This window comes from Eptesicus fuscus, chromosome 12, assembly GCF_027574615.1.
Source record: "Eptesicus fuscus isolate TK198812 chromosome 12, DD_ASM_mEF_20220401, whole genome shotgun sequence".
Classification (NCBI taxonomy): domain Eukaryota; kingdom Metazoa; phylum Chordata; class Mammalia; order Chiroptera; family Vespertilionidae; genus Eptesicus; species Eptesicus fuscus.
Window position 1 is genome coordinate 36764009 of NC_072484.1, and position 24727 is coordinate 36788735.

Consider the following 24727-nt stretch of genomic DNA (forward strand, 5'->3'; position numbering starts at 1 on the left):
CTTCAGGCAGTATTGGAATAAAAGCTCATAATGATTCAACCCTGTCTCTACTTAATTGACTCAAGTAGTGACAGGCAACATGGACCCATTGTTTGTCTGGTTACACTATCATTATTGACAAAATACATACTGATTCAAATGTTATGGAAGCCTCCTATCATTTTTTTACATTCCTTCCTCAAAGTCAAACCTCTTTAACTAGGAAAATAGTTGCAGAATTTCTATAAAGATAGTGCTTAAAGTCAGTAACCTGGGTGGGACCAGAAGATTTACCTCTGGAGTTTCATTTGCATAACAAACATATTGTATATACCTATATTGTGAGTTAAAGCAGACCAATAAACATGATAGTGTTTAAGATGCTCTTATTCATATTTTTTACAAGACTGAAAACCTCAGTTACCCCTATGAGAGATGTGTCATTTACAGTTGAGGTAGTTGCAGGGAAGTGAACTTCCCCATCTAGTGTGTTCTGAGAATCAGGGAGGAAACTGATACTAGATTTTGGGGAGGAAAGCAGTGTTCCTTGGGGAACTGGTTAAGGTGGCACTGCACCTTTAGGGAATTGGTGGAAGGCGTCTAAGGTGGTAAGTTTATGGAAGGTACAGCAAAGGTGAGGAATTTGGGCTTCCCAGGAGGCAACTGGAAGAGAGGCAAAAATTGTCTGGAGGCAAAAATCACATAAAGAAAAAGAACAGTGTTTAGTTGGTATTAAACTACAGCCCAGCTGGAGGGGCACAATGGTTGATCACTGACCTATGAACCAGGAGGTCACAGTTTGATTACCAGTCAGGGCATATGTCCGGGTTGCAAGCTAGATCCCCAATGTGGGATGTGCAGGAGGCAGCTGATCAATGATTCTCTTTCATCATTGATGTTTCTCTCTCTCTCTCTCTCTCTCTCTCTCTCTCTCTCTCTCTCTCTCTCTCCCTTCCTCTCTGAAATCAATAAAAATATATTAAAAAATAAAAAAGAAACTACAATCACAGCATACTGATTCAGGTAGCAATCCAAACAGTGTCCCACTGGAGAACAAAATCCAGAGGTTTTTAAAGGCAAAAAAAGGAGGTTTGCATATGTCATTCACAAAGAATTTTAATTGGTGCTGGAAGCAGAAAGTTAAGCTTGGCTAAACAAAACTGATTTCTAGAGTCATCACGAAGTAAAAATCCGTCTCTGTGACAAGCTGCAGATGTTCTTGTCTTGGAATATTTATGGTATTGCCCAGTTCAAGAGTTTAAGACCCACTTCCTTCATGGCCTTCCAGCTCATTTTAAAAGCTCCTTAAGTGACTCTGTTTTATCTGACTTTTCACAGAGGGGTTGGAAGAGAAGGATTGAATAAAGGGAGAAAGACTGTCATTGGAACATGGAAATCTTTCAACAAACTGAGTTTTTTTTCTGTGTGTGATGGAGGTAGGAAGATCTGCTCCAAAACAGAAACAGCAAATGAGGGAACTTCCCAAGGGAAAGGAAGAGAGAAGCTTGAGGGAGAAAACAGCCCGAGAGCGCCCAGAATAAGCTTGTGGTGGGAGGGGAGGGAGTAAAGAAAAGGAAAAAAACAGAATTAAGTAAATCTGAGTCAACCCAAGACTATTCCCAAAAGACATGGTAGAGTTTATAGATTTAAAATTGGGGCCTGGTTGGTGTGGCTAAGTGGTTGAACCAAGAGGTCGCTGGTTCGATTCAGGGCCAGAGCACATTCCAAGGCTTCAGGCTCTATCCCCAGTGGGGTTTTTACAGGAGGCAGCTGATTTCATCCATGTTTCTCTCTTTCTATCCCTCTCCCTCCCTCTCTTTAAAATTAATAAAAACAAACAAACAAACAAACATTAAAAAATAATGGGCTTCATCCATTGAGTTTGTTTTGCAAGATGAAAACTTTTGGAGATTAGTTGCACTACACTGTGAGTGTACTTAATGCTACTGAACTGTATAGTTAAAAATGGTTAAACAGCTCTAACTGGTTTGGCTCAGTGGATAAAGCGTTGGCCTGCGGACTCAAGGGTCCCAGGTTTGATTCCTGTCAAGGGCATGTACCTTGGTTGCAGGCACATCCCCAGTAGGGAGTATGCAGGAGGCAGCTGATCAATGTTTCTAATTCTCTATCCCTCTCCCTTTCTCTCTGTAAAAAATTAATAAAACATATTTTTAAAAAATGGTTAAATGGTAAATTTTATGTTATACATATTTTACCACACAAAAATCCCCACTTCATTGAATTTTTTAAAAGTTGGGCAAGTTACTTAAAATCTCTAAGCTTTAATGTCCTCTTGTATAAAACAGGTTTATTGCCGAAACCGATAGAGCATCGGCCTGCGGACTGAAGGGTCCCAGGTTCGATTCCGGTCAAGGGCATGTACCTTGGTTGCAGGCACATCCCCAGTAGGGGTTGTGCAAGAGGCAGCTGATCGATGTCTCTCTATCATTGATGTTTCTAACTCTCTATCCCTCTCTCTTCCTCTCTGTAAAAAAATCAATAAAATATATTTAAACAAACAAACAAAACAAAACAGGTTTATTGTAGGGTTGTATGAGAATTGAGACTGACACATGGAAAATGCTCAATACATGTGAGATATAGTTATTATAAAAAGCATCTCTGAGTCTCCTTCAACTGGTTAATTCAACAAATGTCAAGTATATGGTTTCTCTCTCTCTCTCTCTCTCTCTCTTTTTTAAGAGAGGAAGGGATAGGGAGAGAAAGAAACATTGATCATTTGCCTCCCATACATGCCCCAACTAGGGATCGAACCCACAACCTGGGTATGTGCCCTGACTGGTAATCAAACCTACAACCCATTAGTGCACGGGACGAGCTCCAACCAAGCCACATCGGCCAGAGCAAGCCTATACTTTTTTTTTAATGCATCATTTTACACTCTGGGAAAATCACAAGGAAATAAAAAGTACCACATGAAGCTGACATACAAGGGTGGGCAAAAGTAGGTTTATAGTTGTAAGTACTTGAAACGGAGTTTATTTTTGTATTATTATTAATTTATTATTGTGTTATCTATTTGATTATTTATTTTGTTATCATTACCTTAAGCAACTAGATGCAATTACTAAACTACTAGTGTGGAATTCAGATAATACATGGGTAGCTTATAAGTGCTGCGAAGAAAAATAAAGCAAGCTAAGAGTATAGGAGAGGCTAGGTTGGTCTAAGAAGTGCTGTGACCTAACACTTGAGCAGAGACCCAAATGAAGTAAGGGAGCCTATGTGGTTCTCCACTATGTGATGACTGACTTCAGTATTCTAATGATCATGCATCACGATGTTACAAATAATGCCTGATTCTTTTTTTTTTAATTGCCAAATTCTTAACTTTGCAAACATTAGACCCACTAAACAAAATTTAGTCCAAATGCCATTATCTGAAAGAACTTCAACCAACCCCCCCCAAACCTCCACCCAAAACCCTGTTAATTTTTATTTGTTTGATGATAAAATAACATAAATAATGGTACACTCATATGTGAGAACACAAGTATTAGAATTGGTTCATAGAATAATTTAGAGATTGCAAAGATGACTGATATATTAAGTGATACATATGATTCATTTTTAGCTAAACAATATATGATATATACATTGAAAAAAGTCTAGGAAGATTCACATTGAGAGGTGGCTGCAATGTGGAGCAAATGGAACTCTTACACACTGCTAGTGGCAATGTAAAATGGTCCACTTTGAAAAAGGACATGGCAATAGCTTATGAAGTTAAACATATATTTACCATTTGGCCCAGCAATCCAATTACTCTTAGGAAATAAAAAAGAACCTAAAATACATGTTCAGCTGCCCCCTGATCATAGCCTCCAAGCCTCGCTCCACTCCTACAGGGCAAAAATGTCCCAACCTACAGAGAACATGTGGTGCATTGTTTGGTGCATAATTATATGACTATATATAATTAATAAAATTTATCAAACTGTACACTTAAAATGAATGCATTTTACTCTATGTAAATTATCTATACTAATAAAAGGGTAATGTGCTAATTAGACTGGACATCTTCCAGACGGCCTTCTGGATGTCCTTCTGGACAAAGCCATGGTGGCAGGGCCAAGGCAGAGGCAGTAGGGGCAATCAGGCCAGCAGGGGAGAGCAGTTAGGGGGATCAGGCTGGCAGGGGAGAGCAGTTAGAGCAATCAGGCCGGCAGTTAGGGGGATCAGGCTGGCAGGGGAGAGCAGTTAGGGGCGACCAGACCGGCAGGCAGAAGTGGTTAGGGGTAATCAGGCAGGCAAGCAGAGGAGGTTAGGGACAATCAGCCAGGCAGGGGAGCAGTTAGGGGCATCAGACAGGCAGGCAGAGTGGTTAGGGGTGATCATCTAGGCAGGGGAGCAGTTAGGGGCGATCAGGCAGGCAGGCAGAGTGGTTAGGGGCAATCAGGCAGGCAGGCAGGTGAGTGGTTAGGAGCCAGTGGTTCCGGATTGCAATAGGGATGTCTGATTGCCTACGGGATCGGGCCTAAACCAGCAGTCGGACATCTCCTGAGGGGTCCTGGATTGGAGAGGGTGCAGGTCGGGCTGAGGGATACGCCCCCCCTCGTGCACGAATTTCATGCACCGGGCCTCTAGTACCTCAATAAAGCTGGAAAAAAAATCATAGTATAAAACTATGTATAAGATTTGTACAATTCCCTTCATGTGAAAAATAACTACAATAAAACATTAAAAACATTTAAAAAGTGACCTCTGGCCCTAGCTGGTTTGGCCTAGTGGATACAGCATTGGCCTGTGGACTGAGGGGTCCTGGGTTCAATTCCAGTCAAGGGCACATGCCCGGGTTGCAGGCTCGATCCCCAGTAGGGGGCGTGCAGGAGGTAGCCGATCAATGATTCTCTCTCATCACTGATGTTTCTATCTCTCTCCGTCTCCCTTCCTCTCTGAAATCAATAAAAATATATATTTTTTAAAAAGGTAAAAGTTTAACAAATAAACAAACAAATAAATAAATAAAAAGTGACCTCTGACTGGTGGGAATATAGTGTTTATTTTTTGCTTCTATATATTCTAACTTTTTTACAATGATGTTATTTTCTATAATAAGTCAATTATTTTCTGAAGTGCTGATGACTTAACTGAATAGAGAGGTCTTAACTCGGTTTGGTGGTACAGTGTCAGGGAGGATATTTGAACCTGGATTTCCATACTCTTGGCTATTCTACTCCTTTCCTCCCCTTCTCCCCTCCCCCCACCCAATGGGGAAAGACAGTCTATTCAATAAATGGTGTTGGGAATAATGGACAGATACATGTAAAAAAATGAAACTAGACCACCAACTTACACCATATACAAGAATAAACTCAAAATACATAAAAGACTTAAATGTAAGTCATGAAACCATAAAAAATCCTAGAAGAAAACATAGGTAGTAAAATCTCAGACATGTCTTTTAGTAATATATTTTTTTTTCTGAAAGGGAAACAAAGGAAAAAATAAACAAACATGACTACATTAAACTGACAGTAGTCTCGCACCTGCAGTTGCCACTCCCAAATGCTGACAGCACTGGCCCCGCTCACACCCTCTGAGGGCACGGAGTGATTGGGGCCGGCACCAACAGTGGGAGCAAGCAGGGCCGCCGCTCCGATTGCCCCCCAGGAGCAGGGGGAAGTAGAGAAGCCCTCAGGGGCAATTGGGGCTGGCAGCTGCCACTCACAATCACCGACGGCACATAGAGATCAGGACCGGCGCCGGGTGCTGGCAGTGGGTGCAAGCAGCGGCTCTGGTGCCAGCTTTGGGTGTGAGTGGGGCCAGCGCCAGCAGTGGGTGTGAGCAGCAGCTCCAGCGCCAGCAGTGGTGCAAGTGGGGCCATCGCCGGCAGTGGGTACGAGAGGTGGCCATCAGCCCAAATCGCCCCTCAGGAGCAGGGGGAGGTGAAGAAGCCCTGAGGGGTGATTGGGGCCGGTAGCTGCTGCTTGCACCCGCTGACAGTGCCAAGCGATTGGGGCTGGCGCTGGGCATGGGCAGCGGTGCGAGCGGTGGCTCCAGTGCTGGCAGCAGGTGCTAGTGCCAGGCAAGACTGCAGTGCACAGGAGCAAAGACTTTTCAGTAACCACCAGAGACTTGCCACAATGACAGCCACCATGTTCCATGCACTCCCCTTGGTGGTCAGCGCTGGTCATATCAACTGGTTGTTTGTCAGTCGGTCTATTTGCATATTAGGGTTTTATGTATATAAACTAGGGGCCCGGTGCACAAAATTTGTGCACTTGGCGGGGGGGTCCCTCAGCCCAGCCTGCCCCCTCTCACAGTCCAGGAGCCCTCAGGGGATGTCCTACTGATGGTGGGGAGCAGGCCTAAACTGTAGTCTGGCCTCCTTCTGCGGGCTGATCAGGGGCAGACACCACTGCCATCACCCTGCTGCTGCTGCCATTGCTGGCCGCCAAGGTGTTTTCATCAACATGGACTCCAGTCCCTTCATCATGAAAAAAATGACAACTTTCTTTAGGCATTTTCAAGATGTCTGTTTCATAGGATATGACCTTTCTTTCTTTCTTTCTTTCTTTTTTTTTTTATCCTTACCTAAGGATATTTTTCCATTGATTTTTAGAGAGCGTGGACAAGAGAGGGAAGGACAGAGAGAAACATCAATGTGAGAAGGACACTTCGTTTGGTTGCCTCCTGCATGAGCCTTGACCTGGGCCCCGGCCAGGGAGGAGCCTGGAACCTCGGTAGATGCCCTTGATCAGAATCGAACCCGGACCCTGAGGTCCACAGGCCGAGGCTCTATCCACTGAGCCAAACTGGCTAGGGTAGGATATGACATTTCTTAGCCCCTCCAGCAGCAGACCTTCGTTTTTTCCTCCATGAGTGAGGTGGAAAAACCCTAGGTCACTTTCTTGGATTCTTATTACCCACGTTACCAAGAACACTGCGAGTGGCATATGGGGAGCTTAGCCAATGAGCAGTCAGAAAAGGTGTTTCCTCTGCAGCTCACATGCAGAGGCAGGCCTGCTGGGACACTGTCTCTCAGTGGCAGTGGCCTGGGCATGGCCCCCTGCCTCTCCACTCCTGGGCCTGCTGGGGCTGGGCAGCAGCGGCAGCCTGGGAACACCCCCCTGCCTCTCCACTCCTGCTCCCGGGTCAGCAGGTGGCAGCGGCAGCCTGGGCACGACCCCCTGCCTCTCCGCTTCCACTCGCCTCACAGTGCAAGCAGTCCCCTCCCGCCCATCTGCGCACACAACCTCCTCCTGAGCCGGTCGTGACCCATGATGGCATCCCGGCCTAATTTGCATATTACCTCTTTATATATAGACTAGAGGCCCGGTGCACGAAATTCGTGCACGGGGGTCACTCAGCCCAACCTGCACCCTCTACAATCCAGGAGCTCTCAGGGGATGTCCTACTGATGGCTTAGGCCCACTCCCCGTGGTTCTCTGCTCTCTGCGGGCCTGGAGGTTTCATTGCAGCCATGGAGATGAAGCCCCATGCCCTGCTCTCCGCTTTCCGCCGGCCTCCTCATGCGCCATGTGAAAGAAGCCCCAATACCCTGCAGTGTGCTCTGTCTGCCAGGCCTGGGGGCTTTGAGGACACCGACACACTAAGGAAGCCCCCATGCCCTGCTGTCCAGGCTCTGTTTGCAGGGCCTGGGGCTTCCCCGCTGCCGAGGAAGCCTCCATGCCCTGCTGTCCCGGCCCGGCTCTGTTTGCAGGGCCTGGGGCTTCCCCGCTGCCAGGGAAGCCTCCATGCCCTGCTGTCCGGGCTCTGTCTGCAGGGCCTGGGGCTTCCCTGCTGCCAGGGAAGCCTCCATGCCCTGCTGTCTGGGCTCTGTCTGCAGGGCCTGGGGCTTCCCCGCTGCCACGGAAGTCGCCATGCCCTGCTGTCAGGGCTCTGTCTCCAGGGCCTGGGGCTTCCCCGCTGCCGCGGAAGCCGCCATTCCCTGCTATCCTGGCCTGGCTCTGTTTGCAGGGCCTGGGGCTTCCCCGCTGCCACAGAATCCGCCATGCCCTTCTGTCCTGGCTCTGACTGCCGTGTCTGGGGGCGGATCAAAAACCCCTCCGGAGGTGGATCCAGCTTTGCTGCTTCTACCGACAGGTTGGACACTCCAGCAGCGGAGCTGAGCAGACTGGGTGCCGCCATCTTGTGGCTATGGGGGCCGCCATTTTTGTTGTGGAGGTACGGTTAATTTGCATATTACTCTATTATTAGATAGGATAATTCACATACTATAAAATCCACCCTTTTAAAATATACAATTCAGTGGTTTTTATTATATTCAGAGTTGTACAATCTAAGTCATTTTCTTTCTTTTTTTAAAAAAATATATCTTATTGATTTTTACAGAGAGGAAGGGAGAGGGATAGAGAGTTAGAAACATTAATGAGAAACATCAATCAGCTGCCTCCTGCACACCCCCTACTGGGGATGTGCCTGCAACTAAGGTACATGCCCTTGACTGGAATCAAACCTGGGACCCTTCAGTCTGAAGGTCAACGCTCTATCCACTGAGTCAAACCAGTTAGGCCTGCCCTTGCCCTGCTGTGCCTTGCCTTGCCGTGCCTTGCCGTACCATGCCTTGCCGCGCCATGACTTACCTTGCCAAGACATGCTCAGCTCAACTTTCCCATCAGCTACTGACAAATACTCAGGCATATGTTGCACACTTTAAAGAAAGTGTCTCGGTGACTGGACCCAGACACCTATAAGAAGGTGGGTATTCGGGTCAGAAGGTCGCATCTCCAAAGTGTATGCTGCTGTTCTTCCCAAGTGGTCCATAGCCCCTGCCCCCTGCTGCCTGCCCGTGGGCAAAGGAGGGGGCCGTCAGGAGGTCAGGGACTGAATGTTCTTGAGCATCTCCTCAAAGGCCTGTGGGGATGGTGCGTCTGCATTCTGGAAGGTGGCCTGGACTCTGCTGTACATGTTGAAGGATTTCTGTTCCAGCCAGATGAACCTGAAGTGATCCTCATCGAACAGGATGAAGACCCCAGGGATGTGCTCGGGGTTGATAAAGCCATGGTGGGCAAGAAGGCCCATCCTATAGAAACACACCCTGCAGGTTCGGGGGTAATCCTTGTTACATGAGTTCATGCCCACAGGCAGGACAAACTGGACAGGCTGTTCCTCCAAAGCTGCAGCCCGGGACTCCCTGACCTCAGTGGGTGGCCCAACATTGGGCTGGGCAGGGCTCTGCCAGCCATGGCCCTCGCTGTCCCCAGTCCTGTCTTCTTGGTGCTGCTGCTGCTGCTCCAGGCTCACCTGCTCATGAACCTCCAGGACGCTGCAGGAGAGCTCGTTGAAGTTGTGGAGGTTCTGGACAACAGGCAGCTGGATGTGGTGCATGAGGTTGATCTCTATTGTCTGCTGCCCGGCAGGGATGTTGGGGTCACCCGTGATCTTCGTGGCCCTGGCCTGCTTCCCATGGAAGCTGAGCATGACAGTGCCTAGGCCGTGGGCATCATAGTTGCCTTTGAAGAGGCCTGGCCTGATGAGGTCGTCTGGGTGGCTGGGCAGGAGGTAGATGTGGTGGTAGGTCAGGCAATTGTCATACTGATTATAGATGAACTTCATCAGGATGAACTCCTTCCAGTGCTCCTGGAAAATGTCCTCCAGCATCCGCCCCCATTCTTCTCTCAGCCACGTTCGGAATTCCTCTTGCCTCCCGCCAGACATCCTGTGGTGTTCTGTCTGGTTGCACTTGGTGGAGAACTCGTCCTTCAGCATCTGGATGGGGCCGCTGTGGGGCCCTCTGTGGCCGTACACGCACTCCACCGCGGCTGATTTCCTTTCAGGTGAATTCTAAATGAGGGCTTGATTTGCATTGGGTCATCCACATGGGGGTAATGGGGAGGCAGGTACCTCCAACCAATAATGCACAAGCCATCCACCATTACATTCAGCAGTCCTCCATAGGGTCTGATATCTGGCTGCCACAATCCCAAAATGTGTCTGTATGAGTGGAGCAGCTTTGCATAGACTTCCCGACAAGACATACCCATGATCTCCAGGTTCTGCAAGTTTTCACAAACGCCATACTCCTCCCGGCAGCGCCGGCCCCAGATGCTGTAGGTGCAGGCCTGGGCCAGGCTGGGCAGGTCGGTGCCGGGGAGCGAGGCGAAGATCTCCACCAGCAGCGAGCAGCGCTGAGTTGGCGCAGGACTCACTATCCCACCACTCCAGCACCGAAGAGCGCCTCCGCGTCTGCCTTGATGTGCTCCTTTTCCGGGTCTGGGTCCAGGTCTGGGTCGCTGTTGGCTGCCACCTTCTCGGTTGGGCCCCAAAGTCTGGGCCCCATTGCTGCTGGCGACACCGGCATCCCCACGAAGGGCCCACGCTGCAGAGGCAAGCGCACTCCTTCTGGCCTCTATTCTACTCTTCTGTTGGACTCTAGACCAGTACTTCCTGAACTTCCCTGATAAGAAGAGCCTGAGGCCCTGGCTGGTGTGGCTCAATTAGTTGGAGCATCATCCTATACATAAAAAAGTGGTGGGTTTGATTACCAGTCAGGGTACATACCCAGGTTAGGGAATTGACCCCTGGTCCAGGTGCGTGAGGAGGGCAGCCAATCCATGTTTCTTTCTCTCTCTCTCCCTTCCCTCTCTAAAAATCAATTAAAAAAACAATTTTTAAAAAAGAATAGCCTAGGATGTTTAACAAAACTGTTTATATGCCTTATATGCCATACTATTGACTCTCTTTGGTTAATAAGTCCTCAAAGATTAGTCTTATCATTGGGAAATTTGATGGAACCACAACTTGGATATAGTAACTGAAACCTTAGGAGTATTTTATTCTCTTAACATATTAAGGGTCTGTCATTGATGCCAAATAATCTCACTTGTATATCAGTTACCCCATCTGGAATCTATTACCATTAATCCTGTCTGGAAAGTCATCTTCCTTATTAAGCCATCTCTGACTGGGATGCCTCTTCCCGCGCCCCCCTACAGGTCAAGTTAGGTGACCTTCTATAGTTCCTCTTCTGTCCCCACTATCAGTATCTATCTTAAAGTGCACAGCTCTTCTTGCCTGGGTGTTTCCTTAATTCAGGGATTGGCAGAATTGACATCTTTGGCTGGATAATTCTTTGTTGTGGGTTTTGCTGTGCATTGTACCATGTTTAGCACCATTCCTGGCTTCTACAACCTGGATACCAGTAGCACCACTCCTCACCCTGCCCCATCCAGGTATGACATTCAAAATTGCAAAAATGTCTCTCCTCATTGCCAAATGTCCTATAAGGAGGCAAAATTAACCCCAAGTTAAAATTCACTAACCTAATTAGTCTTTCATATAAGTCTATCCTCTAATTCATTCTTTGCACAGCTTCCACATTTCTAAAACTTGCTATTCAAAATGTACTTCCCCCCAACTGCCCTCCCTCCCCTGCAGGCCCAGTTGCCCCTAACTGCCCTCCCCTGCTGGCCTGGTTGCCCCTAACTGCCTTCCCCTGCTGACCTGGTCGCCCCTAACTGCCCTCCCCTGCTGGCCTGATCACCCACAACTGCCCTCCCTACTGGCCATCTTGTGACCACATGGGGGCAGTCATCTTGTGCGAGGGCGTGATGGTCAATTTGCATATTACCTCTTTATTATATAGGATTGGTCAATGGTGAGGCCTAAGAATCTGTATTGTAGCCGAAACCGGTTTGGCTCAGTGGATAGAGCGTCGGCCTGCGGACTCAAGGGTCCCAGGTTCGATTCCGGTCAAGGGCATGTACCTTGGTTGTGGGCACATCCCCAGTAGGGGGTGTGCAAGAGGCAGCTGATCGATGTTTCTCTCTCATTGATGTTTCTAACTCTCTATCCCTCTCTCTTCCTCTCTGCAAAAAATTAATAAAATATATATTAAAAAAAAAAAAAGAATCTGTATTGTTAATAGGTGTCTAGGGTAATCCTTATCCTTGGGCAAGTTAGAAAACTGCCGCTCTGAAATAAACATCAGATTTTGTCATTATCCACTTAAAGCTAAAACCTCTTTAGTGTCTCCCCATGGCCTATTGCAGTGTTTCTAAGCCTTAGGTGTTCACCTAGGGAGTATTTAAAAATCCTGATGCTAGGCAGTTCCCAAATAAATTAAATCAGAAATCTCTGGGGAAGGGATCCATCTATTGGTGTGTTTTTCAAAGCCCTCAAGTTGCTGCTAATGTTGAGAAACAGTAGAAATGATTAAGCCTGAGATCCCTAACCTGGCTTAGAAAGCCTGACTATGAAAAGCCTTACCTATCTTTCCAGCCCTACTTTGCACATCTTTGCATATGCACACTACACTCCAGCCTCACTAAACTACCTGCAACTCCCAAAACCTATAGTACGTTCATGCTTCTGGGTCTTTGTACAGGTTGTGCTCTCTGAATACTTCTACTGCCTTGGAAAACAGTTATGCATCCCTAAGAACTAAATTACCACTTAGTTTTCCCTTTAGGGACCTGACACACTTACCCAGGCTGAGTGAATCATTCCCTTCTCTGTGCTAATGCCATCCCTCTTCATAGAGCTTTATTACTATACTTATCACTTTATATTAATGGGCTACGAATATTATATCTTGAGGACAGGAACTCTATGTATGGTTCATGTTTATATCCCTAACACCTAGCAAAGGGCCAGGAATAGAGTATGCAGCCATTAATGTTTGTTGACTTAAAGGAACAAAATCAAAAGAAGCAGGAATATTACCTTCCTTTTTCTTTTTTAAAAAACCACATCAAAATATTTTTTCCTTTATTTTTTTCCCCATTACCACTTATCACCCTCATACCCTCCTCCACCTCCACGTACTCCCCTCCCATTAAAATCTTAATTAGAAAAGAATTTTTAAGCTGTGAATCTCACTTGGAGAAATATACCCAAAAGCAATCCTAAGAGAGAAATAAGCCTTTTCCTTAATCCACTATCAATTAATTTAGTCCACATGTTCATACTAAGGCCTTTTAAAAATCAAGGTGAAATTCACCTAACATAAAGTTAACCATTTTAAAGTAAAATTCAGTGTCATTTAGTAAATTCACAATGTTACCCAACCAACACCTATATTAGCTCCAAAATATTTTCATTACCCAAAAGAAAACTCTGCACCTCTCAAGCAGTCACTCACTCCCATTCTCTTCATAGCTCTTGGACACCACCAAGAACATTAATTTTTAGGTTACATTAAAATATTCAAAAGATATAAAGCAGACATTTAAAGAGATGTAGATTCTAAAATGGCTGCACAATTGCTTCTAGACACATAGAAAAGAGCACAAGTATAGTTTTTCAATAATTTCAAAAACTCAAATGTTTTATTAACAATTTTATGGATATGGATATCAAGTCTTGAAAACTGACTGATAAACATGTCCAGAGTTTCTTATATAGTCAATGTACAAATACTCACTTATATTCTGCACATTAATAATGAAGACGAAAATGACACAATAGTTATAGCAACATTAAAATATATACAAGGATTCAACACACACTTGATGTTATTTGGCTTATAACATGTGTAGATACTACACACAAAAAAGGATGATGTAATTTTAAGAAAAGTAAAATGTGATCAAAATCACTTTTCTTTTTATAATTTAAAAATAAAATTCCTGACAATAATTACTAATTTATAGGCAAATATCAGACTAATTCAAATTAGCCAGGGTTAGACATAGGTTAAATTAAACACTTCGCATTTTTTAAAAATATATTTTTATTGATCTCAGGAAGAAGGGAGAGGGAGAGAGATAGAAACATCAATGATTAGAGAGAATCATTGATTGGCTGCCTCCTGCAGGCTCCCTACTAGGAATCGAGCCTGCAACCTGGGCATGTGCCCTTGGTCCGAAATCGAACCTAGGACCCTTCTGTCTGCAGGCCAACGCTCTATCCACTGAACCAAACCGCCTAGGGCACACTTTACATTTTTAAAATTAAGATGTTCAGTCCAAAAAAATACAATTGATAACATTTTCTTAAAAAATAATTAAGAATGGCTTAACCATATTCTTCCAGATTTTGAAAACACACTAGAAAAAGTGAATATTGAACAGCTGATTCTTTGGAAAGCTGCACTACCCCTACCTAGTACTGGAAAACATTCTTATGGGGCCCCACTGATCAGATCCTAATGGGAAACTCATAATGAAAAAATAATACTGAAAACAGAGGAGAAAGTAATAACCAGTTGTTTTACTGATTTAACTTACTAGGTGTACCGGTTAATAACGGCAGATATTGTAATAAAAGAAAACATGATAATTTCAAGAGAAACATCAAAAGTGCTTTATTCAAAGTAATGTCCATCGCTAGCTACACATTCCCCCCATCTTTCAGGTAATTTGTGGATACTGTCCCAATAGAACTTTGCTTGTTTTGAGGCAAACCATTCAGAGACCCAATTTTCCACCTCTTTGTACGTTTTAAAGTGCTGCTCAGAAAGTGCATGTGCCATCCATCAGAACAAGTAGTAATCTGAAGGAGCAAGGTCTGGTGAATATGGTGGGTGGATTAATACTTCCCAGGCAAGATCTTTTAATGTGTTTTTAACTGGTTTTGAAGTGTGTGATGGTGCGTCACCATGAAGCAAAATTACTTTGCCATGTCTTCTGGCACATTCTGGTCATTTCATGATCAAAGCGTGGTTCAAATTGATTATTTGTTGTTGGTAGCGATCAGTACTAATGGTTTCACCTGGTTTTAGAAGCTCATAAAACGCCACACCTTCCTGATCAGACCAAACGCAGAGCACTGTCTTCTTTCTGAAGCGATTTGGCCTTGCAGTTGATGTTGATGGCTGACCTGGATCAACCCATAATTTTGTGCATTTGGGATTCTCAAAATAAATCAATTTTTCATCTCCAGTCACAATTCGATGCAAAAAAGACTTCCTTTTGTGCCATTGAAGCAACATTTTACTGATGACTTTTTGGTTTTCCATTTATCTTTCATTCAGTTGATGTGGCACCCATTTTCCTTCCTTTAAAATCTTTCCCATTGCTTGTAAACGATCGAAAATTGTTTGCTGAGCAACGTTTAATCTTTCTGCAAGTTGTTTTTGAGTTTGACATGCATCTTCATCCAATAATGCTTGTAACTGTTGGTCTTCAAACTTTTTCAGTTGACCTGGAGGTTCTTTGTCTTTCACATCAAAATCATCACTTTTAAAGTGTTTAAACCGGCGTTCATAAGTATCCTGAGATGGAGCATGTTCACCATAAGGTTCTTGAAGTATACAATAACTTTTTCTTCATAATAATGTATTAAAACTTCCCGCAAATGCTCTTTTTTTGGGGCACGAAATTCAACATTTTTAAGCGTAAAAATATCTATGATGTTAACACCTTCAGCAAATTTGATATATGAAGTTTTGAAGCTTGCTGTCAATACAACAAAATAGCATACATATCAAATCGCATATATAGCAACATATGTGTAACTCCATCTATTGAAAAAAATCAGCATTATTAACTGGTACACCTTGTATAAGGTATGAAAGGATATTAATGTGGTTTAGAAAAAGGTTCAACTAGCCCAGGCTGGTGTGGCTCAGATGGTTGGTAGCTTCAATTTCCAATTAGGGCACATGCCTGGGTTAAGGGCTTAATCCCAGGTAGGAGACATGCAGGAGGCAGTCCACGAATGTTTTACTCACATCATTGCTTCTCTCTCGCTCTGTCTCTCTTCCGTCCCCGTCACCCCCCCCCCCCGCCCCCTCCCCAGCCTCCGCACCGCCTCTCTAAAACAAAAAAATAAAAAATCTTAAAAAAAAAGATTTAACTATTAGGGAATCAATTAGACAATGAGAATGACTCATCTTATGATGACTTCAAAAATAGTATTTCACACATTATCAGGGTTCTAACTCACTAAATAGGAAATTTAGTTTCTAAAAACTCTTGTCTGCATTTTATTTTACTGGTTTGAGAAGCAGCTTTCTGTTTTGAGAATTACATGATATAATATAATCATATATAGTTAAATTATTGGTTCAGAAGCAAAATAAGAGTAGTTTAAAAAAAGGAGCAAGACCCTTTTCATTAGGTTGTGACACCAGGCTAAGAGGGCTTAGGGGTGGAAAGCAAGAAGTGTGGGTAATGCATGGGCTAAGGTTAAATCTGTTTATGCTCAAAAAGAGGAAGTGATCTAGAGAACCGAGAATAGCAGTGGCACTTGGATGTGGAGTTACCACAGTGCATCAGAAACAGGCTGGTGCAACATCCTCTGGCCCAACTGCAATGGGAATCAACCCCTACTCAATATGAAATTGAGGACACAAATATTTCAAAGCACTTTTACCAAAAATAGACTACTGATCCTCATATTACAAAGCACAGGAGGAGAGATTTAATTATTTTAAAAAGCTAAAAAATTAGATTTTTCCTTACTTCATCTTAAAAACGAACCCAAAGAACAAACATTAAAAAAATTCTAGGAGCCGAAACCGGTTTGGCTCAGTGGATAGAGCGTCGGTCTGCGGACTGAAAAGTCCCAGGTTCGATTCTGGTCAAGGGCATGTACCTTGGTTGCGGGCACATCCCCAGTAGGGGGTGTGCAAGAGGCAGCTGATCGATGTTTCTCTCTCATCGATGTTTCTAGCTCTCTATCCCTCTCTCTTCCTCTCTGTAAAAAATCAATAAAATATATTAAAAAAAAAATTCTAGGACTATTAATATGTGTAAAGGCACTTAAAACATTCATTTCTTTCCTTTTTGTTCTTGATCCTCACCCGAGGATATTTTTCCATTGATTTTTAGAGAGAGTGGAAGGGAGGGGGAGAGTCAGAGAGAGAAATATGGATATGAAAGAGATACATCAATTGGGGATCGAGCTTGGAAATGAGGCATGTGCCCTTGACTGGAATCGAACCCATGACCCTTCAGTCCCCAGGCCAACGCTCTATCCACTGAGCCAAATCAGCTAGGGCAAAAACATTCCTTTCTAATCCAACTCAAAATACATCTTTGTCAACTACATTTTGCATGAATGTTAAAAAAAAAAAGCGTATAATTTCCGTGTAATTTTTCTTATAATTCAGTGATATTTACCATATACAAGGTTGAAAGTTCTGAAGGATAGAGCCCCAACTTTATGCAAAACAACATGAAAGTGCTTTTATCACAAAAACAGGAAAGGCACTAATGGTTTGCTCTTTCACTGACAACATCTTGTAGTCTTTTAAGTAAAACATCATCATTTTCTTGACAGAGGCGTTTGGCAGGTGATTCTGCATCACCATCAATGGCTATTGCTCGCTTCTTGGTTCTTTGTTCACCTTCCCTTATCATGTTGTTGATATCTTTCAAACTCTGTGCAAAAATAGAGGACACGCATGAGCAAAGGGGAAAAATGGGAAATAGCACCAAAGTACTAAGCTAACTGCTTTTTCCTGCCCTCTATCCTGCTGGGGTACAGATTATTTTTTTTAAATCAAGGCTAACTGAATAAGGGTAATTAGAACTAATCTTTTCAGGAGTTTTTTAAAAAAATGAATTTACCTTATAGCAGTAGTTCCCAGTGTGAACATAAAACAGATGCAGCAGAAGCATCTAGCAATGTATTAGAAATGCAAACTCTCATGCCTCATCCTACACCTACTGACTCAAATGTTGGGGCTGGGGCCTAGCAATCTGTTTCACCCCTCCAGTTGATTCTGATGCTCCCTATAGTTTGAGGTCCTCCTTAGAACAATGCTTTTGAAATTTTAATGTACCTACTAATCATCTGGGGATCTTGTTAAAAATACAGACTCAGATTCAGTAAGGCTAGTGTGAGGCCTGAGTCTGCATTTTAAAAATGCTCCCAAAGTGATGCTGATGTTGCTGGTCTGTAATTTATACGCTCAGTAGCAAGGCCTTACAGAAGTGTTTCCTAAAAACTGCGCATCACAATTGTGTAGAGCTAACGGCCAGAGTTTTGTGACTCAGTAGGTCTATGGGACAGGCATCCTGTCTTCAACAAGCTCCCCAGGTGATCCGGACCCATGTTTTGAAATCATTGCCTTAGAAATCAATTGGTGCCATCTTTGATTTCATGCATCTTCTAAACATCCTTATAGGAAATTGACTTCTATGAAGAGGAAATGCAAATCTGTGAGGTGCTCTATCTCAGTGTTTTGTTTGCTAAGTATAGTAAAAACTCAACAGATGTTTGTGGAACTGAATGAGAAAGTCCTGAGTTAAGAAGCTGCCCTTGTATTTGGATTGAGTTACAATCTGTCCCAGTACAATTTTTTCCAGTTGGCAGTGATTTTGGCTTCTGGAGACATACTGAACATATCTCCTTGATAGCCCTTCAAATATAAAAAAACAGCAATCATGTCCCAGTCACATCTTCATCATGGTACAGGATAAAGATAGATAACAGAGCTATCGGTGTAAAAAGAGGCCTCTTTTTAGACTCTTTACTATCCTTGTTGTCATCCACCAAATGAGCTTTCACTTTCAAGGCCTTTCTTTAAACTTAATGTTCCCTATATCTGACCACTAACAGGTGTTGCATTACTTCTCAAGATTAAGCTTGAGCAGGAAGACACACTAGACTCTTGCACTGAACTCCTCCAATACCATGTCAATAGCAATGGATTAAACTACCTCAACTGAATACAATGCTCTTGATCACAGAAAATTTGCCATAGTAATAGTTCATATTTATGAGTAGTAACTATTCAAAACACAGAGAGCAGATTAAAAATTACTAACTGGTAATGTGAAATCCAATTTTTAACAAATGTACGTAAGTTGTTTTGGAGTAAAGTTTGTGTGTACGTTACCTTAGAAGGGCTGCCGTTGAACTTATACAGCAGAGCTGTCCTTGGCGTAAGGCCTGACCCATTCTTGTGTGGGGAAACATAAACAGAGTGCTGTTGGGAAATTCGTCGTGGTGAGCCGGGCTGTTGCTTAATATGTGGAAAAGGAGAGAGTGGTGGAGCTTCCATCTGAAATAACCCAAAAGTAAGTTGTTTTAAGATAAAAGTTTTCTTTCTTTCTGGAATTCCATCATATTTTTATTCTTATTGGCATCTCCTAGGTGGGAGTCAGCTATATTGTAAGAACTTATTTATGGATAAAAAAAGGAAAGAAATGAATGGTCCATTACCCCTTATTTTTCAACAATTACTAAGAGAGAAACTAAAATTCATTTTCCTGGATCTTTCAGGAAACTCTGAAGAATTCTGGGTAAGACACCCCACATCCATTCTCAGAAAAAAGGGGCAAAAAAATAATCAATGTCCTAATCAATACTTATAACAAAAAAATCTCTCTCAACACACACATACCCACAGCTAAAGCAATAGCAGAGAGCATAAAAGAGAGGCAGAGAATTCTATGAGCCAGCAGGCTCAGTTCAACATAGAACAAATCTGTTAATGAAACGTTAAAACTTTATAATAAAACACAAAAGATTTAGAAATGGAGTTAGAAAAAAAAGTTTGGTGAGCAGAGTCTGTCTTTTCTTTAATATTTGTTACAGTGTTTCCTTCTCAAGAATAAAGATGGCTCCGTAATTATTATTCATTTTCATCTTGAAGCTAATAAAATTATTTGCAATTGGCTGACAATAGAGATATTCAAAAGCATAGCATATGATGGGAGCTAGAACTGATGGAGTAGGATGAGTAGTCATGGCCTCTGAGGACAGATAGTCAGAGAGCATATTCCTTGGAAGGAACAAGAACAGAAATGGAAAGAGACACACAGATAAATGTATGTGGCTACTGGCTGGGTATAGCTTCTACCATGTCCCCCTTTCTTAAAACTAAAGTCTGATCTATTGGGAATCAACTTGGTTTTTATACTGGTAATACTACTTTCACAAACTGGTTGGACTGCTAAAGCTAGGATTTGCATAAAAATTTCTTAGCACTGCCTCTATTTATAATTCAGGCCTATCTATATCCTTTTCTCTTTATTTTGCAAAACGCATTTATTTCATAAATATAACAATAGAAATAAAAAACAAGAGAACAATTACCAGATTAAAAAAATTTTTTTATTTTGCCCTAGGCAGTTTGGCTCAGTTAATAGAGTGTTGGCCTGAGGACTGCAGAGTCCTGGGTTTGATTCTGGTCAAGGGCACAAGCCCGGGTTGGGGGTTCGATCCCCAGTAGGGGGAGTGCAGGAGGCAACTGATCAATGATTCTCATCACTGATGTTTCTATCTCTCGCTCTCCCTCTCCCTTCCTCTCTGAAATCAATAAAAACATATTAAACATTTTTTTTCTGTTCCCATCTAGTCCTTGCCCATATGTATACATAATTTCTAGCAACATAATGATAATATGGATTAAATTTCCATGATTTCCTCTGGTCTCTGCTGTATCATAGCCTTAATCACTTTGTGATTACTAGTATATTTTGTCCTATATAATACATCAGTGAGGCTTTAACACTGAAACACTTACCTAGCAAAATAAACTCATAAAAATCTAACTATGACTATGATATTAATAAAGCAATAAAATATAAAACATACCATATGGTCCTGATTTGACAAGTCATATTTCAATGCAAATGACTTCACTCTTCCTACATATACTGTATTGTAAAATTTGATAAGATCGCCCCTTTCCTCTCTCACTGATGCACTGGAACAATCAGGTGTTTTTGTAACATCTTCCAACTCTGTTAAAAGAATTCAGTGTTGTAATAGATATACTACTTTAATATATAAGTCAATTATTTAAATTATAACTCTCTCTACAACATAAAAATATCAGATAAATAAATCTTTATGTAAAGCAATCAATGTTTTCAGAAAAGGTTCAGAAATCTACAAATATTATGCATAAATTAAAATCTTGAGAAATACAAACATGTAAACTTAAGGTGGTACTCTTTTCTCCAGATGCCTTTTTCTTTTGATACCTTAACAAAATTAAAAAAAAAAATTTATTGATTTGAGCCCAGCTGGTGACTTAGTGGTTGAGCGTGACCCATGAACCAGGGGGCCACGGTTCAATTCGTGGTCAGGGCACATGCCTTGGTTGCAGGATTGATCCCTAGTGTGGAGTGTACAGGAAACAACTGATCAATATTTCTCTCTCTCACAATTGATGTTTTATCCCTCTCTCCCTCTCCCTTCTTCTCTCTGAAGTCAATAAAACACATTAAAAAATTTTATTGATTTAAGAGAGAGAAACATCAGTTTGTTGTTCCACTTATTTATGCATTCACTGGTTGATTCTTGTATGTGCCCTGACCAGGGATAGAACCTACAACCTGGATGTATTACGATGATGCTCTAACCAACTGTCTGAGCTCACTGTCACTGGTGGCCCTTAGAGGAGCACTAGCCTTGGGTTGGAGTTTAGCTAAAGGGCCTGCATATATTCATATTGCAGAGTGGAAAGACTCTAAAAGGTAAGGCATATCCTCATAAATTAAGAAGCATGATAAATTGCTTGTATTTATTTTTGTGCAAATACATGGCAGGTGACAGGTGTTCAAAGAGCCAACTTTCCCATATACAACAGCAACTTTAGTGCTCAGTTTATAGCTAGCATCCTTAGTTGTAAAATGACAGCTTGCCCCAAGGTACTTTTCTATTTATTGGTGTAACTCTGAGATAGCTTGTGACAACAGGCAAACCTTTACTCTATTGGGGAAGAGTATTACAAACCATTGTTTACTTGTACATACACAAGTCATCTGCTTATAAGAGTTAAGAAAACCACTGGCAATTAAAAATAAGGCAGCAGCCGAAACCGGTTTGGCTCAGTGGATAGAGCGTCGGCCTGCGGACTCAAGGGTCCCGGGTTCGATTCCTGGTCAAGGGCATGTACGTTGGTTGCGGGCACATCCCTAGTGGGGGGCGTGCAGGAGGCAGCTGGTCGATGTTTCTCTCTCATCGATGTTTCTAACTCTCTATCTCTCTCCCTTCCTCTCTGTAAAAAAAATCAATAAAATATATTAAAAAATAAATAATGCAGCATATAGAAAAAAGTTCTCATTCTTAGTACACTGGCCTGCAAACACTGAGAACATGGATAGACGCGTGCTTCCACCTTAGGAAAACCAGTAAACTCAAATATGGTCCACAGGCCAAGCAGCCCAGGGATATAGGCATCTGAGTCCCAATTTGGATGTCTTTTTCACTCTTGTTATCTTCTTCCTTTTTTGCACTCTTGCTATTTTTGAAATATCTTAATAGGGGGTAAAAAGCTATGTGGTCAAATAAGTAGAGGAAATGCTGCATATTATATCCTCATCTTGGAAATTCAGAATACATATTAGTATATTAAAGGCTTTGAGAATTTTTTCAGTTGGGAAAACACACATGTTCACTTTAATTCCATACTTATCAAAATTTTTTTTTTTTTTAATGCACAGTCCCTCTTCCCCATAATACTTATTACCATCCTGGGGAACAGTGTTCCAAGGTATACTGGGTAATAGTTATTGCAGGTTATGGTATTCTCATGGATCAATTAAAATTATTTAATGTTCTTGGATTAGAAATTTCTGGAGGCAGAGACTATATAGTCATCATATTTCTGTCATCCCAATTCCAGTTGTTAATATTTACATAAGATAAGGGACATTTAAAAGTCTGCCACCTTTATCAGCAGATGAGTGGATTAAAAAACTGTGGTACATCTACACAATGGAATACTATGCTGCTGTAAAAAGGAAGGAACTCCTATCATTTGCAACATCATGGATGGACTTGGAGAGCATTATGCTAAGCGAAATAAGTCAGTCAGAGAAAGATAAATATCACATCTCACTCATTTGTGGAATATAATGAACAACATAAACTGATGCACAAAAACAGATCCAGAGACAGAGAAGCATCGATCAGACCGTCAAACCTCAGAGGGAAGGTAGGGGAGGGTGGGGCTAAGGGGGAGAGATCAACCAAAGGACTTGTATGCATGCATAAAAGCATAACCAATGGACACAGACACCAGGGGGGTGAGGGCATGAGTGGGAGTATGGAGGGTATGGGGGCAAGGGGGGGATAAGGACACATATGTAATACCTTGATCAATAAAGAAAAAAATATATAGAATGAAAAAAAAAAGTCTGGCACCTTGAATTCTAACTAAACATGATTTTACTTAGTTTTTTTTTTTTTTTTTTCCCATTTAAAAGAAAGAAAACAAAATGTCAGTTATCCTTTATGCAGAACAAAGACTCTGCCTTATAGCCTCTTTAAGGACACTGGCACTCTGAAATTAAAGCCTTAGTGGGCCTGGTGACTATCTTACCACATATACATTAAGATTGGGAGAGAGAATGAGATCAAAGGTTTGCCTGACTGGTGCTATTACTATTACAAATCTGTTTCCCCTCAGAGGGTAGGAGGGAACTTCTGCCTAATATAATTAGAGACACATGGTAATATGTTTGTGAAATGAACCAATGAACATTTAAATAAAAAACAAAAATTTTCAATTACAGTTGAAAATTTAGTTTCAAGTGCATAGCATAGTGATTAGACATTTATATAGCCTATGAAATGACTCCCCCCAATAATTTTAGTACCCACCTTACACCATACATAGTTATTACAATACTAGAGGCTCAGTGCACGAAATTCGTGCATGGGTAGGGTCTCTAGGCCTGGACAGCAATCAGGGCTGATCAGGTTCCCCACCTCCCTGCCTTCTCCTTCCCTCACCGCCTGCACACTGCCACTGCGCGGTTCCCTGCCTCCTGGTCTCCCCTTTCCCTTGCTCCCTCAGCACCCCACCGCCACCGTTGGTTGCCCGCCATGTTCCACGCCACCCCTCGCACATTATAGTGAGCGATCAAACTCTGGTCTAACTTCTGAGGGGACAATTTGCATATTAACCTTTTATTATATAGGATTATTGATTGTATTCCCTAGGCTGTATTTTTCATCCCCATGTGGTGGTCTTTTCAAAATTTGAAGATACTTTTTTTTTCTGTATAAAACCTACCTTTCCTATAAGATTGCCTTAAACCAGGTGATAGTGTGGTTCACACAGAGGTTGGAGAAATAGAATGAAGGCAGGAAGTTCCTCCACTCTGGGAAAGAACTATGTCTCAGGAATGAGTTTCTATGCAATAAAATTATTAAGTGAGATTCTAGAATCATGGCATTTTCTCTCATTTCATTCTTGGGGGTTGTCATCTTCAGATACATTTCTCTAGCAGAGGCTGATGAAATGAGCAGCAGAGACTCTAGAAATGAGCTGTATTGTGCTATTTGCTAAGTCTGTTTCCTGTTTTCCTATATTTGATGAATAGACAGTTGTGCAAAGTTGTCCCACTGTCTCCATCACCAAGGAGAAGATCATCACAATGCAGAATCAGCTACAGCAGAACATACAAGGACTGCAGATCACAACAGCATCTTTTCAAGAAAGTGAGTCATTCTACTACATGAAAAGTTTTCTACAAATAATGTCGTGGTCACTTTCTGTGATCATGTGGTCAGTGGTTAGTGGATGAGAAGCATCAGAGTGTCTGAGAGGGTAATCTTCAATTGAGTAAACACATTACTTTAATTAAATCTTGAATTTAATCTCTTGTTTCTAAGCCCTGTGCCAACTCAGTACCAATAGATTATCTGTCAATATTTAGTAACCTTAGAAATTCAGACACACAATTGACTCTTGATTTCTGTCAAGTCATATCTCAGTTTGTGTTTGATAAAGCCTTCAGATAGAAAGCCTGTGGACCCAGGCCAGGTAGCTCAGTTGGTTAGAGCATTGTCCCAAAATGCCAAGGTTGCAGTTCCGGGCACATACAAAAAGCAACCATAGAATGAATAAATAAGTGGGGCAAATCGATGTTTTTCTCTCTCTAAAATGAATTTAAAAAAAAAAAAA

The 24727-nt window shown here is 42.4% G+C and overlaps 2 protein-coding genes across 2 annotated transcripts in view; both read right to left on the reverse strand.

Annotated features, from left to right (window-relative positions):
• Positions 1 to 8775: 8775 nt before the first annotated feature.
• Positions 8776 to 10847, reverse strand: LOC103293409 (F-box only protein 31-like). The gene is given in 5 exon segments (XM_008149757.3): positions 8776 to 9743; positions 9746 to 10124; positions 10127 to 10231; positions 10234 to 10320; positions 10824 to 10847. Coding segments are annotated over 5 exon segments (1563 nt in total).
• Positions 10848 to 16948: 6101 nt separating this feature from the next.
• Positions 16949 to 24727, reverse strand: part of RBL1 (RB transcriptional corepressor like 1) — an 85360-nt gene continuing 77581 nt past the window's right edge. The window contains exons 20-22 of the mRNA XM_008149644.3: positions 20401 to 20549; positions 18698 to 18862; positions 16949 to 17234 (exon numbers count right to left, since the gene is read on the reverse strand). Of these exons, the coding sequence (XP_008147866.1) occupies positions 17064 to 17234; positions 18698 to 18862; positions 20401 to 20549 (485 nt within the window). The 3' untranslated portion in view covers positions 16949 to 17063. The remainder of the gene's footprint in view (positions 17235 to 18697; positions 18863 to 20400; positions 20550 to 24727) is intronic.